Below are 16013 nucleotides of genomic sequence, written 5' to 3'. Positions count from 1 at the left end.
AAAAAGTACAATCGACGTTGTGGGCGGAGACCTTTTGGTAGGACGCATGTTTAATTACAGCTACATTATTTACATAATTTATTCACTTGAATAGAAAGATGTGGCATAGAAAAGTGCAGAAACAACAGGGTCATTATAGTGGGGTCTTCAACTTCCCCAGTATTGATTGGAACTACTTTAATGCAAGAAGCTCATATGGGACAGGAGTTTTGAGTGTATCCAAGAGGGGTTCTTGAAACAGATGAACAGTCCAACTAGAGGAGAGAACATGCTAAACCTGGTTTGAGAAAGGAGCCAGTCTAGGTGACAGACCTGATAGTGGGTGAACATTTTGGGAATAAGGACCACAACTCATTATGGTTTAAGGTAGTTATGAGTAAGGATAAAATTGGACACAAACAATCTCCCAGATGTAATAGTGGCCAAAGGAACTAGGGTAAAGGATGAACTGAAGGAAATTTATATTGGGCAAGAGACGGTGTTGGATAGACTGTTCAGTCTGAAGCCATTAAGTCCCCGGGACTTGATGGTCTGCATCCCAGGGTACTTAAAGAGGTGGCTCTAGAAATCGTGGACGCATTGGTAATCATTTTCCAACGTTCTATAGATTCAGGAACAGTTCCTGCTGATTGGAGAGTGGCTAATGTTGTCCCACTTTTCAAGAAAGGAGGGAGAGAGAAAAAAGGGAATTATAGACCAGTTAGCCTGACGTCAGTGGTGGGAAAGATGCTGGAGTCAATTATAAAAGAGGAAATTACGACACATTTGGATAGTAGTAGAAGGATCAGTCTGAGTCAGCATGGATTTATGAAGGGAAAATCATGCTTGTCTAATCTTCTGGAGGTTTTTGAGGATGTAACTATGAAAATGGACAAGGGAGAGCCAGTGGATGTAGTGTACCTGGACTTCCAGAAAGCTTTTGATAAAGTCCCACATAGGAGATTAGTGGGCAAAATTAGGGCACATGGTATTAGGGTCAGAGTACTGACATGGATTGAAAATTGGCTGGCTGACAGGAAACAAAGACTAGTGATTAACTGGTCCCTTTCGGAATGGCAGGCTGTGATCAGTGGGGTACCGCAAGGTTCAGTGCTGGGACCGCAGCTGTTTACAATATACATTAATGATTTAGATGAAGGGATTAAAAGTAACATTAGCAAATTTGCTGATGACACAAAGCTGGGTTGCATTGTGAAATGTCAGGAGGATGTTATGAGAATGCAAGGTGACTTAGACAGTTTGGGTAAGTGGGATGCAGATGCAGTTTAATGTGGATAAATGTGAGGTTATCCACTTTGGTGGCAAGAACAGGAAGGCAGATTACTATCTGAATTGAGTCGTTAGGAAAAGGGGAAGTACAACGAGATCGAGGTGTTCTTGTACATCAGTCAATGAAAGCAAGCATGCAGTGAAGAAAGCTAATGGCTTTTATAACAAGAGGAATTGAGTATAGGAGCAAAGAGGTCCTTCTGCAGCTGTACAGGGCCCTGGTGAGACCCCACCTGGAGTATTGTGTGCAGTTTTGGTCTCCAAATTTGAGGAAGGACATTCTTGCTATTCAGGGAGTGCAGCATAGCTTCACAAGATTATTTCTCGGAATGGCAGGACTGTCATATGTTGAAAGATTGGAGCGACTGGGCTTGTATACACTGGAATTTAGAAGGATGAGAGGGGATCTGATTGAAACATATAAGATTGTTAAGGGATTGGACACACTGGAGGCAGGAAGCATGTTCCCGCTGATGGGTGAGTCCAGAACTAGAGGCCACAGTTTAAGAATAAGGGGTAGGCCATTTAGAACAGAGATGCGGAAAAACTTTTTCACCCAGAGAGTGGTGGATTTGTGGAATGCTCTGCCCCAGAAGGCAGTGGAGGCCAAGTCTCTGGATGCATTCAAGAGAGGGTTAGATAGAGCTCATAGATAAAGGGGTCAAGGGATATGGGGAGAGGGCAGGAACGGAGTACTGATTGTGTATGATCAGCCGTGATCACAGTGAATGGTGGTGCTGGCTAAAAGGGCCGAATGACCTACTCCTGCGCCTACAGTCTACTGTCTATTGTCTATTGGATCTTGCAGAAAGGTACTAAATGGGGGAGGCCAAGTTACAACAGAGTAAGAGAAACACTGATGGGGAGCAGCTGATGTCAGATGTGTGAGAGTTGTTTGAAGACCACATGAGCAGAGTGGATTGGCATGGAGTAAGCACCGGGATGGTAAGGTCAGCGAACCTTGAATGACCAAAAGGCCAAAACTACTCAGAAAGCAAAAAGATGCATATGAAAGATTTCAGAAGCTAAAATCAGACTGGGCTCTTGTGGAATATACAGGTAGCAGGAAAGTGCTCAAACAAGTGATTAGGAAGGCTGAAAGGGGCCATAAAATATACTTGGCTGGGAAGATCAAGGATAATTCCCAAACATTTTATACTTGTATTAAGAAAATAGGTAACAAAGGAAAAGGTAGTTCCACTCAATGATAAAGAAGAGAATTTATATTTGAAGTCAGAGCAAATAGTTAAGGTACTAAATTAATACTTTGAGTCTGTATCAACTGAGGAGGAGAAATTGGAGGATAGTGAAAGCAGTGAGGCATGTTAATGAAATGGGACATTTTGAGACTGAGTAGGAGATAAAGCTGGGTTCTGATGGTGTATGTCCTAGAATATTGAAAGAAGCAAGTGTTGAGTGATTGTTAGGGCTTTGACAAGGATCTTTGTGTCCTCACTAGCAACAGGTGAGGCCCCAGAAGATAGAGAGCAGTAAATGCTGTGCCTTTGTTCAGGAAGGGAATTAGGTCTAATCCAAGTAATTTTAGGCCATTGAGTCCCACATATTTATGGAAGATATTGGAAAGGATATCCGAAGGAATAGGATTTCTGTACATTTGGAAAAGCATGGCCTGATCAGGGATTGGAGTGAACTGAATTGAATTGACATCCTTTAAGAATTTAAATTTAAGAATTTAAGAATCCTTTAAGAAATGTAAGAATTGAATTCTTACATCCTTCACGTATATGAGGAGTAAAAATCTTTATGTTACATCTCAGTCTAAATGTGCAATCATATTAATTTATAATAAATAGAACAGTCAATGCGACATAGAAATACACTCAAATCCATGTGAGTTAATCAGTCTCATGGCCTGGTGGAATAAGCTGTACTGGGGCCTTTTGGTCCTGGCTTTTATGCTGTGGTACCATTTCCTGGATGGTAGCAGCAGGAATAGATTGTGGTTGGGATGACTTGGGTCCCCAATGATCCTTCGGGCCCTTTTTTCACACCTGTCTTTGTAAATGTCCTGAATCATGGGAAGTTCACAACTACAGATGTGCTGGGCTGTTCCCACCCCAGGCAGTGAAGCAGCCAGTCAGGATGTTCTCAATTGTGCCCCTGTGGAAAGTTCTTAGGATTTGGGGGCCCATACCAAACTTCCTCACCCATCTGAAGTGAAAGGTGTTGCTGTGCCTTTTTCATCACACAGCTGGTGTGGACAGACCACGTGAGGTCCTCGGTGATGTGGATGCCGAGGAACTTAAAGCTGTTTACCCTCTCATCCCCAGATCCAATTGATGCCATTAAGGGTTAGTCCATCTCCGTTCCTCCTGTAATCCACAACCAGCGGCTTTGTTTTTGCGACATTGAGGGAGCGGTTGTTTTCTTGACACCACTGTTTAGGCCTCCTCGTTATTGTTTGAGATTAGGCCAATCAATGTTGTGTTGTCGGCAAATTTAATTAGCAGATTGGAGCTGTGAGTGGTGACACAGTCATGGGTATATAGGGAGTAAAGGAGGGGACTTAGTCCACAGCCCTGAGGGGCTCCTGTGTTGAGAGTCAGAGGGGTGGAAGTGAGGGAGCCCACTCTCACCACCTGCTGGCAATCTGACAGGTTGTCCAGGATCCAGCTACACAAGGCAGGGTCAAGCCCAAGGTCTTTGAGCTTCCTGTCGAGCCTGAATGGAACTATGGTGTTGAATGCTGAACTGTAGTCCAAGAACAGCATTCTCACATGACCATCCTCCTTCTCCGGATGTGTAAGGATGGTACGTAGAGCAGTGACTATTGCGTCATCTGTCGATCAGCTGTGTCAGTAGGCAAATTGTAGGGGGCTTGGTTTGGGTGGTAGCAAGCTGCAGATATGATCCTAATTAGGAGACATTGGGACCAGGACGTTTTAGCGACTGCTCCAGTTAGCTGGAGTTTCATGGAAATAGTTTAAAAAGATATAAAAAAAACCGAACTGAATAACAAAATGTGTCCTTAAATGAAATAGAGAACAAATTAGATACTATCAATAGTACTACAGTACTATAAAACTGTGTATTAGTTCCTCATAGTTATTGACAGAGGAATTCATCTAGCATATGTAATGAACAAAATCAGCACAGACACCTAGAGCAGATAATGGACTGCCTTCATACAATTCTACAATTGCATCTTCCAAATCTTCATTTTCATCATAACATTCAAGATGATTGTTGATTCCTTCATGTTCTTAATAGTTCCTAACTTGAAGTAGTGAAATTGTTTCATTTTCACTCCCAGCTGTTTCCGGCACTGAATGCTTGAAACTGCAAAGAGCAAAACAGTTCTGAATTGTCTTACTGCTTTTTCTCTAGCCAACTGTCAGCGACAAAATTCATCGCTTTTGGACACAAACTTATGGAACTGACGTTGTTTAAAAAGTGTTCATTCTAAGCATGATGTAGTGCCTAACTTCCACACAGGAATGACGCTAGTTAGAATCTGTTCAGCTACAGATCCCTGCCCCAATTAAACATCATAGATGATTCCAGAAATATCTATCTGTCGTGTGGTATAGGCCCCTTCCAGTTCTTTGATCCACACGGCCCAGCAATCTCCAGATTTAATCCTAGTCTAGTCACGGGACAATTTATAATGACCAATTAACCTACCAACTGGTATGTCTTTGGATTGTGGGAGGAAACCAGAATACCTGGAGGAAACCCATGTGGTCACAGGGAGAACATACAAATTCCTTACTGGCAGTGGCAGGAATTGAACCTGGGTCGACTGTACTGTAAATTGTGCTAAACACTATTCTATTGTGCAACGTGATAAGCAGTAGTTTACTGTGATTACAATGAATGCTATTAATGATAATTTTAAGAGCTGTTTGATGTAGAGAAGGAGGTCATCGGTAACAAAGTCAGTTTTGGATGGTGTTGGAATATATGTAAATATTGAACCGTCTAATGATAATAGGAAGAGTGGGGCCAGGAAGGAAATCTGTAATTTCTTATTCGATTAAAGTGAGAGCTAGAGGAGTGGGATATGTGATTGACCTGATCCTGAAACTGCAGATTCTCATTCCAGGAACCATTTTAAATTATTTTGTGGACCCTTTTTTTTATCTTTACATCCTTCCTAGATTGTGATGACCAGAATTGAACACTCCACTCTGGTTGAAGCTAGACCAGTAACAAGGTTCAGCATGACTTCACTGCTTTATACTATCTCTCTTTGCTAATGCTCAACATTGTTTTTGCCTTATTATCTGTCAGCGAGGGTTAGCAAGTACACAAGAAGTGGGGGTAGGGGGGCCGGGGTGTCAGAATGGATCCCTCGATGCCGGAGGCGATAGGTGTGAAGTGTCTAGTACAGGCATGGGCAAACTAAGGCCCGCGGGCCATATGCGGCCCGTTAAGCTTTTTAATCCGGCCCACAGAACTTGATGAAATTACAGTAATAAACCTTGTTAACTTTTTTCCCCGCAATTCTGGCGTTTTCCCAATAGATGACGCACTCTATATACATTGACCTTTGTTGAGGAGCAGCGTATTACTCCACATTTGCGCTTTACTCTTTGTTCGGCTCGACCTATATGTGTGAACAGGCGTTCAGCGTCATGAACATCAACAAAACCAGCCACAGATCCAAGTTAACTGACCAACACCTCAGATCCATCCTGAGAATCGCCACAACAAAACTAAATCCAGACTTTGATGCGTTGGCTAAAAAGGGAGACCAACAACACTTCCCACTGAAATTAAAAATAAGTTTCTTCGTTGTGTTATGTAAAAAATGCATTTGAAAATATTTTTTTCAATAAGCCTTACATGTTACATGTCATTTCTGTTAAGTGATGGACATGAGTAGTGCGCAGGTGCACGTACTTTCTCAAAATAAAAAATGCGCTCCAGATCAAATAACGCGCTCCGCATACTGGCGCGCTGTCACTGTTCTGTCTTTGTGCTGGTCGTTGTTGAGTTTTGGCACAGGGGACAATTGAATAAGAAGGAGCAGGACAAGTAGACCTACATCTCCTACCGTTTTTGAAATAAAGACAGTCAGGAGGAGAGTGATGATGATAATATCTTGAAGGATAACAGAATTTTCAGTGCTTTAAAATAATAACTGTTACTATTAAAGTAAGCTATATTTTATTCATTTAATTTTCAGTGTTTTAAAAGTCATTTCAATAAATAGCTAAATACCATGGGACTTCAAAGACAGATATTTTGTTGTAATGCATTTGTTCATTTTCAATTGAAATTAAAGCACATGTTTTCTACACATCCCATGATATTTTATTTTCTCTTATGAAATGTATTACCAAAACACTCCATCCATCTGCTCCTGGTCCGGCCCCCCTGTCAAATTTTAGAACCCTTTGTGGCCCGCAAGTCAAAAAGTTTGCCCACCCCTGGTCTAGTGTAACTGGATTGATGAGAATGGATTTAACAGTGCAGTTTTATCCAATTGAGGGAAGTGTTGCATTGATATCCATATTGAAATTTGCTATCTGGCTGAAAAGGAAAAGGAGGAATAGTTGTGATGAGTTTTGACCCAAATTGCTCATTGTTCATTTCCCTCTGAGATGCTGTCTGACCCAGTTAGTTCCTAAAGAGCCTCTGTGTGTTGCAGTAGGGATAATTTATTTTGCGTCTTTTCAATATTCCGACGAGGTGAAGACTTACAGTGGTGTTAGAAAGTTTATGAACCCTGTAGAATTTTCTCTATTTCTACATAAATAGGGCCTAAAATTTGATCAGATCTTCACACGTCCTAAAACTAGATAAAGAGAACCCAACTAAATAAATAACTCAAAACATTATGCTTGTTCATTTATTTATTGTAAAAAAAGATCCAATATTACATGTTTTTGTTGGAAAAGGTATGTGAACCTTTCCTTTCAGTAACTGGTATGACCCCCTTGTACAGCAGTAACTTTAAATAAATGTTTCTGGTAACGGTTGATCAATCCTGCACTTCGGCTTGGAGGAATTTTAGGCCATTCCTCCTTACAAAACTGCATCAACTCTGGGATGTTCGTAGGCTTCCTAGCATGATTTGTTTGCTTCACATCCTTCCACAGCATCTCTATAGGCTTAAGGTCAGGACTTCAATTTGGCCAAAGCATGAATTTTTTTTCTTTTTAAACCATTCTGTTGTTGATTTACTCTTGTCTTCCAGATCATTGTCTTGTTGCATTATCTAACTTCTATTAGGTTTCAGGTGATAGACTGCTACCCTGATATTCTCCTGTAAAATGTCTTGATACAATTTTTAATTCATTGTTCCCTAAATGATTGCAAGCTGTCCAGGCCCTGAGGCAGCAAAGCAGCCTAAACCTTGATGCTCCTTCCACCATACTTCACAGTTGGGATAAGGTTTTGGTGTTGGTGTCCAGTGTAACGTAACAATGTGCATTTCTGCCAAGAAGTTCAACTTGTGTTTCATCTGTCCACAGAACATTGTCCCAGAAGTTTTGTTGAACATCTAGGTAGTCTTTTGCAAACTTGAGACTTGCAATAAATTTTTTTTGGAGAGGAGTGGTTTACTCCGTGGTGTCTTTCCATGTGTTTTTCATACAGTGGACACATGAATGTAGACTTTAGCAACTTCTAGAGATTTCTGTGGGCTTTTTGCTGTTACCCTTGGGTTATTTTTCACTTCCTTCAGCATTGCATGTTGTACTCCTAGGGGGAGTAGCAACAGTACTGAGTTTTCTCCATTTGTAGACAGTTTCTCTTACCATGGACTGATGAAAATTCAGGTCTTTAGAAATGCTTTTATAGCCTTTTCAAGCTTCATGTATCTCTACAATTTTTCTTATAAAGTCCCCCGAAAGTTGTTTTGATTGAGGCATGATGCACATAAACATAACTTTCTTGAGAAGAGCAGGCTCTGTCAGTGACCTGACTATGTGAGGTTTTTTTTATAGGACAGGGCACCTGTTCAACCCACACCTCCAATCTCATCTCATTTCATTGAATGGAACACCTGACTCCAAATAGCTTTTGTAGAAGGCATTACCCCAGAGGTTCACATTGTGCTGTCTTTACGACAGTTATTTAGTTTATAATATTTTCGCTTAGTAATTCATTCAATAGTATTTTCTAGTTAGAATTAGAAGTGTTTAAAGTGTATTCATTGCATGTAAAATATATCGGCATGCGATGACGTCACATCCGGTTTCGCCGCGTCTTGTGGGAAAACACCGGTTTGAAATTAGCGCGAGGGTGGGGGCTTTCCACGAGGCTCACCTGAGCACAAGCAGTTTTGCAGGCATGAGAAATCACAGTGAGAGCAACGCTGTAAGTTAATAGATGTCAGAAACACACTGAGTCTCAGCAATTTGCAGAACGGTAAACTTTATTTTTCGAGTCTGCAGAGTCGGACCCAACCAGCTCCTGCTAGATTGAGTGCCGAATTACACTTTGCACAGTTTTTTATACCCTACATTCTTCTTTAATCTCATTACAAAATTACAAATGTGATTACCCCTTTGGCCCACTTATCAGCCTCAGCGCATTAACACCGTTATTGTTCAACCGTTAAGCATGTCTTCCCGTTACCCGTATCGCTTCTTTAATCAGCAAGCTATTGTTTCATCCTGATTTTGCAAATTGGTTTATACGTTGCCCTGCAAGTTGCTTTGCACGTTCTTTCTGTGTCAGCACATTCTAAATGGACTCCTTAAGAATCATTTCTCTCAATCCACCCTTTTTCTTTTTAGAATGTGCTATCAGTTGGGCTTTTGCCACGGGTTTACATAGGCTTCTTCCTCTAGCTCTATTTCCCTTTGTAGGAGTACCTGAACAGGATCAGCTGGGGCCCCTGGTTGCATGACTTGTCTTGCCACCCGAGCTACTAGCTCCCGCAAGCAGGGGATCAGACATGGTAGCAGAAGGAGGACCATCAATCCCCCTCCTATAACCCCTAAAGCGGTTCGCCACCAGCCTCCTTTCAACCATCCGTCCAGCCAGTCCCAATACCCCAGTGGCTTCCAGGTCTGTACGGGCACGTGGGCCAGTTTCCTTATTTTATCTGATATTTTTTGAACCACCTTTCCGTTGTCATCTATCTTTAAGCAGCAGTTGGTTAGATTAAACTTTCCACATACTCCTCCTTTTTGTTGTAGTCATAACATTTCTCGTTTACATGCGAGTGTGATACAAAGGACCCTGGAAAAACCGTCATGCCCACCCTTACCATCGTCCTGCACTTATCACATCCCCCTTCAGCGCTTCTCAACAATAGCAGTATATACATTACAGTCCCAAAGTTCATTCTGTCCGTCTTTTGAGCTTTAGCACCATCGGGTCTTCTCCCTGGACGCAAGTCCATTCTGCACCTTCTTCGGGCTTTACGGGTCCCTTGATTCTCGCGGCGTGGGTCCACCCTTTTTCTTTTGTCCTTACTGCGGCTTCGGTGGTCAGTAGCACCTGGAATGGGCCTTCCCACTGCGGCTGTAACTTCTCTGGCTTCCAAGTCTTAATCAGGACCCAGTCACCGGGCTGAGTTCGGTGGAGTGCGAAGTCCAGAGGTGGGGTTTGTGCGAGTAACCCCTTCCTGCGCAACTCTGCAAAAGAACGAGACAGTGCCTGTAAATAGTCCCTTACAAAGACATCTCCCCCTTGCAGGGAAGGATAGCCCTCCACCTTGTTCCAATATGGAAGGCCAAACAACATTTCATAAGGGGATACTCCTATATCTTTTCGAGGAGCCGTGCGGATTCTTAGTAGGGCCAGGGGTAGACACTTGGTCCAGGGTAGCTTGGTTTCCATCATTAGTTTTGTCAATTGCGTCTTCAAAGTACTGTTCATCCTCTCAACTCTTCCTGAGCTCTGAGGGTGCCAGGGGGTGTGCAGCTTCCACTGGATTCCTAAGGCGTCACAGATTAGCTGGTGTGTTTTTGAGGCAAAGTGTGTTCCCCTATCTGAATCAATAGACCCCATTATTCCATATCTTGGGACTATATTTTCTAATAGGATCCGTGCCACTGTAGGGGCGTCCGCTTTAGTGGTTGGGAATGCTTCCACCCACCGAGTGAAGTGATCCACAATTACTAACAGGTACTTCCATCTCTGAACTTGTGGTAGTTCCGTAAAGTCTATTTGGATCCGATGGGACGGTCGGTCGGCTAGTGTTTGTCCCCCCTTATGGGTGGCACGCATCATTTTCTTGTTTACCTTTTGGCAGGTGTAACAGCCCCACACCTCCTGTTGAGCTAGTGTGAATATCCCTTTACAAACATAGTCCCTTAGGATAGTGTCGCACATAGCTTGCACTCCCCAATGGCTTTGTTGGTGTAGTTGTTGCAGTATATGACGAGTTACTTCCTTATTCAGTACTTGCCGTCCGTCGGGGTCTTCCACTCGCCTTCTGATGTTTGTCGGGCTCCCCTGTTGATTCCATGTATAAGAACTGTGCCGGGTTACAACTATTGTTCCTTTCAAAGCTTACATCATCCCCGACCATCAGAATGGTTTCGTATTTCAGTATGCGAGAGTCCGTCAACCACCGCTGAGCTTTTTGGGCTAAGAGGGTGCTAACGGAGTGCTGGGTATACACCGTCATTCTTCCCCCAAAGGTTAATTTCCGTGCTTCCTCTACTAGTACGGCTGCTGCCGCTACGGCTTGTATGCACGTCGGCCATCCCCGGGATACCGGGTCTAACATTTTTGATAAAAAGGCCACAGGTTGCCGCTTCCCTCCTTTTTCTTGGGTTAGTACTCCTAACGCAGTTCCTTCATTGTTTGTTGCATACAGCTGAAAGGGCTTTTCCAGTGCTGGCAGTGTTAATACCGGGGCCCGAATTAGTTGCCCTTTTATTTTCCTGAACTTCTGTTCTTCTTCTTCGGTCCAGCTGATTATTCCCCGGTCTTCCTTTGCCAATTTGTCGTACATAAACTTCACCAGGGGGGTATAATTCTCTATCCAAATCCGGCAATAGCCCACTAAGCCCAGAAATTGTCTTATTTCCTTCTTTGTCCTGGGAAGCGGTATTTTAGTTATTCCCGCTATTCTTTCTGGGGTTATTTGGCGGTGCCCTTTACTGACTCTGTGTCCGAGATATGTTATTTCCTTCTCGACAAATTGCAGTTTCTTCTTGGACACCCGCAATCCTTTTTCTCCTAGGTAATTCAGGAGTCTTATAGTATCGTCTCGCACTACCTCCTCTGCTGGTCCCGATAGTAGTAGGTCATCGACATACTGTAATAGTTGGTTCTTTTCGGTACAATGGAATCCAGCCAATACTTGCTCCAGTACCTGTTCGAATAGGTTTGGGGACTCCGTGAACCCTTGGGGCAAGACGGTCCACCGGAGTTGCTTCTTCCGCCCAGTGAAGGGATTTTCCCATTCAAATGCGAACATATCTCGGCTACCTTCCTCCAACGGGCAACTCCAAAAGGCATCTTTTAGATCTATCACACTGAACCATTCATGTTCAGGAGGTATTTTGCTCATTAATGTATAGGGGTTAGGCACTACCGGGTATCGTGTTTGGACTACCGCATTTAAGCCTCTCAGATCTTGAACCATTCGATACGTGCCGTCGGGCTTTCGGACCGGTAGGATGGGGGTATTAAAGGGTGACATACATTCTTCCAGGAGTCCATCTGATACTAATGTCTCAATTACAGGTTGTAATCCCCTCCTCCCTTCCATGGCAATGGGATATTGCCGTCTTCTCTCTTCTGCTTGTTTGTCCCACTGTGGGTCGTTTACTGGAAATTTCCGGTCCCCCGGTAACTCATTCGGCTGTTCCCTTTCCCAAATTGATATTGCAGCTTGTCGTATCATTTGCCTCTCTTGTGCAGAAAATAGCGTTCCCATAATCGCATGCATTTCTTCCCAAGTGTAAACATTAGGTCCTAAGAATTGATCCAACTGTTCTGCCAGTCCCATTGGATCTTCTAATAAAGTTTTCATATCTTTCTTAAATCCTCGTACTTCGGTACTTGTCAGAGGGACGTTTACAAATCCTGTTCCTCCCCGTTCTCCTCCCATTGGAACCTCTCGAAGGGGACACAGCTGTACCTCTTCCTTTTTTAATTCGTCTTTCTTTTTCTTATCTGCTCCTGTCACACTCCTTGTTTCGATCCTTGCTTTTGCTTTTTCCCTAACATCCCTCTCTTCCCTCTCCGGGTCTATTTCTTCTGTTTTTTCACTTTCTTCACGTTCTCCCTCTGCTCCCGCAAGGGGCGCAGAAGGCTGGACATAGGGAGGGGGTAAATGATCGAGTGGGTCCCACTTCCGCTCCCCTTTAATGCCCAATTTAAAACTCTTTGTTGTTACTCCTGGCCAGGGAGCCCAACAAAAAGCATAAGCAATTTCTTCCGGTTTTACATTTGGTTTTGAATTAACGTAAATGTTTAAGGCTTGTCGTACCCAATCCTCCTCAGACCCAAGCCGCGGCCACCAGACCGCAGGTTTTTCTATCGGCCGTTTCGACCAAATTAAACAGTACTGTATCATTTTTTTCTTTTGTTTCCCTTTTAGTCTTCCACATCCCCAATTCTCAAACATTCTACCGAGGGGGCTATCAGGAGGAACCCCCGGGTATGGTCCCGGTCTCTCCGTTTCCTCTTTTTTTTTAGAGCCACCCCCTCCCATCTTATTCCGCTCTTACTTAATCAGGAGGACCCCCGGGTAGCGATCCCGGTCTTCTCCGTCCTTACTTATTCCCGCACCGTTCTACTATAATAGTAGGCACTTACCCGGTGCGTCCTGGGGACTTCCAGTACCAGGTACTGTCCCCTTCTCCCCGTTTACCGCTCTGCGCTGTCCGGATATCACTCGCTCAAGCCGCGTTGGAGCGACGAGCAAGGAGTCAGGGACCGCCAAACTCGGTGGGGTGCACCGTCTCCGATGTCCTTCCTCGTGTCCACCGCGGCAGGAGTGTGGATCCCGGACGAGCCCCCACGTTGTCAGAAACACACTGAGTCTCAGCAATTTGCAGAACGGTAAACTTTATTTTTCGAGTCTGCAGAGTCGGACCCAACCAGCTCCTGCTAGATTGAGTGCCGAATTACACTTTGCACAGTTTTTTATACCCTACATTCTTCTTTAATCTCATTACAAAATTACAAATGTGATTACCCCTTTGGCCCACTTATCAGCCTCAGCGCATTAACACCGTTATTGTTCAACCGTTAAGCATGTCTTCCCGTTACCCGTATCGCTTCTTTAATCAGCAAGCTATTGTTTCATCCTGATTTTGCAAATTGGTTTATACGTTGCCCTGCAAGTTGCTTTGCACGTTCTTTCTGTGTCAGCACATTCTAAATGGACTCCTTAAGAATCATTTCTCTCAATAGATAATCGATATATTGAACTAAGATGTTAATGCTGATCCTGTTAGAGGTAACGACGGTAGATAATGTTTATGCTTTCGTTAGTTAAAGAGTCGCGGATAGTTTGCATGGAAGTGTATTTAAAGTAGTCAATGGAGCAGGTAAACTCTCCCTGTATACTGCACCTTAGTGTAATGTAGTTATAGTCACCTTTGCAAGTATTTACACTTGAAATGTGATATTAAGGAAGGAACAAATACTGTATCAATCTTGTATTGTTTTATCAACAGTTTTCACCATATGTTAATGTGAAGAGTGAACAGTAAATGGTTAATCTTACTGCGATCTGGTTTGCATTGGCTGTGGTTTATCCGGACGTTAAATTCGGCGTTTCGTTACACCCGAAGGAGAACGTTACACACATACTTTTTTCCAACAAATATATCTAATATCGGATAACTTTTCTCAATAAATAAATGAACAAGAATGATGTTTTTTCTATTCTCTTTATCTAGTTTTAGAACTTACGTGAATTTTAGGTCACAGATCACAGTTTAGGTCATATTTATACAGAAATAGAGAATATTCTACACAGTTCACAAACTTTTTAGCACCACTATGACTATAATGGAGAAGTTAGGACAGATGTGGGAAATGACTAAACCTTGCAAGGACTATGTGAATAGGATATGGAGTTGTGATAGGTAGGTCAAGGGTATTATCTCTTTCAAGGTGGGGTTATTATGGATGATGATCAGTTTGAAATAAATAAGTACTTTTGGGAAGCTTATATCACCAGCCTAGGCCCATTAAGATATAAACTGTTTCCCATCACATTAAAGGTTTAAGTTACTGATAACTTTTCAGAAGTTAAAGCACTCTTCACTCTTGATTCCAGAATCAGTTGGGCATCTTATGGGCTGGACTGGAAGAAATGGAAAAAGCCAAGAGCTATCTAGAAGATGCTGAAGCACTTTACAATCAGTATATCAAGGAGGTAAAGTCAACATGAACAAAATTACAGAGCTTTGTGCTTCTCTGACCCTAAATCCTTTCATCTTTCTGGCCTCGTCCATGAACTATTAGTCCTCAGCAGGTTCCTTGATTTTAAGTTTAATGTGACGTTGTGCTCTTCAATCTCCATTTATTTGGCTAGCAGCCACCCTCACCCCCACATATTGGATCTTTTTACTTCTTTAGAACCCTTGTTTCACCTGGACCATCTGGCCTGTGACAACTCTTCTGTGCTTCCGATTCTGTGTTTGTTGATATGACTTGACCATAAGATATGGAAGAAGAATTAGGCCATTTAGCCTTTTGAGTCTGTTCTGCCATTTAATCTTGTCTGATTTTCCTTCTAAACCTCATTCTGCTGTCTGTGGCAATGAATTCCACAGATTCACTGCTCTCTGGCTTAAAAAAAATTCTCTCCCACTTAGAAAGTAGTCTTTGCCTTTATTTCTTCTACCAAGGTCAATTACTATGTGTCTCCCTGCACTGTATTCCATTAACCCGTTTTCCCAACCTGTCCAAGTCTGTCTGCAGATTCCCTGCTTCCTCAATGCTACCTGCCCCATCTCTATCTTTACATCATCTGCAAGCTTGGCCAATATAGTCTATGCCAACTCTCAACAATTCCATTAATCCCATTTCCCTAGCCTATTTGCTCATATGTTCCTCCACTCTCCCTTATATTTCCCAATATCACTTCCTTCTCCTCCTGCTCTTGACCTTTCCTGCTAACCTGGCTTCAGCTATCACCTTCCAGCTAGCCTTCCCCTGCCCCCACCTTATTACCCTGACATCTTCTCAGTACTGAAGAAGGGTCTTGGCCCTAATTGTGCCAACAATTTTGTGTGTGTTCCTCCACAGCATTGGTTTGTTGTTTCTTTGGCTCTTTATTCTTTTATGTTTTTGTATTGCATGTCAATGAAGAGATAATCAACAATTATTTTTGCCACTTGGAATAGCTAACAACAGGCACAAGTACATTAATTTTTGTAAAGATAACCACTTATATGTGAGTTCTGCACTGTAGGTTAACCATTAATAAGTAAGGGTGTTTATGTGTAAATTAGACAGTGAATTAAGTTGTCATTGGTGTGAATATTGGACATTCTGTTAACCAGTTGTGTATCTAATGGATATTGAGGAGAACAACCATTTGTTGTGTATTGGATTGATGGGGTTTAACCAATGGTGGTGACATGGATAAACCAGTTTCTGGTTTGTTTTTCACTGAAGGGGATGCAGTATTAAATTTCAATTGTGTATAGGCCAATGGTGTGATTACATTGGAAAATGGGAGAAGGAAAACATGCTGGGAAATTCGTGTTCCTGTGGAGAGCCAACATTGCTTAGGCCATCACCTGAAAACATGGATATTGGTTTATAGGCTTTGCCTGTTGCCGTGACACCATGCTTATGCTTTTAGCAGAGGAACAGAATCTGGATAGAAGAAGGGATAC

The 16013-nt window shown here is 42.7% G+C and overlaps 1 protein-coding gene across 1 annotated transcript in view; it reads left to right on the top strand.

Annotated features, from left to right (window-relative positions):
* Window positions 1-16013, top strand: part of kifbp (kinesin family binding protein) — a 31975-nt gene that overhangs the window by 1051 nt on the left and 14911 nt on the right. The window contains exon 2 of the mRNA XM_059947311.1: window positions 14444-14542. Within this exon, the coding sequence (XP_059803294.1) occupies window positions 14444-14542 (99 nt within the window). The remainder of the gene's footprint in view (window positions 1-14443; window positions 14543-16013) is intronic.

Source organism: Hypanus sabinus, chromosome 22, assembly GCF_030144855.1.
Source record: "Hypanus sabinus isolate sHypSab1 chromosome 22, sHypSab1.hap1, whole genome shotgun sequence".
In the NCBI taxonomy this organism is placed as follows: Eukaryota; Metazoa; Chordata; class Chondrichthyes; order Myliobatiformes; family Dasyatidae; genus Hypanus; species Hypanus sabinus.
This window is presented reverse-complemented; position numbering and strand designations above follow the sequence as displayed.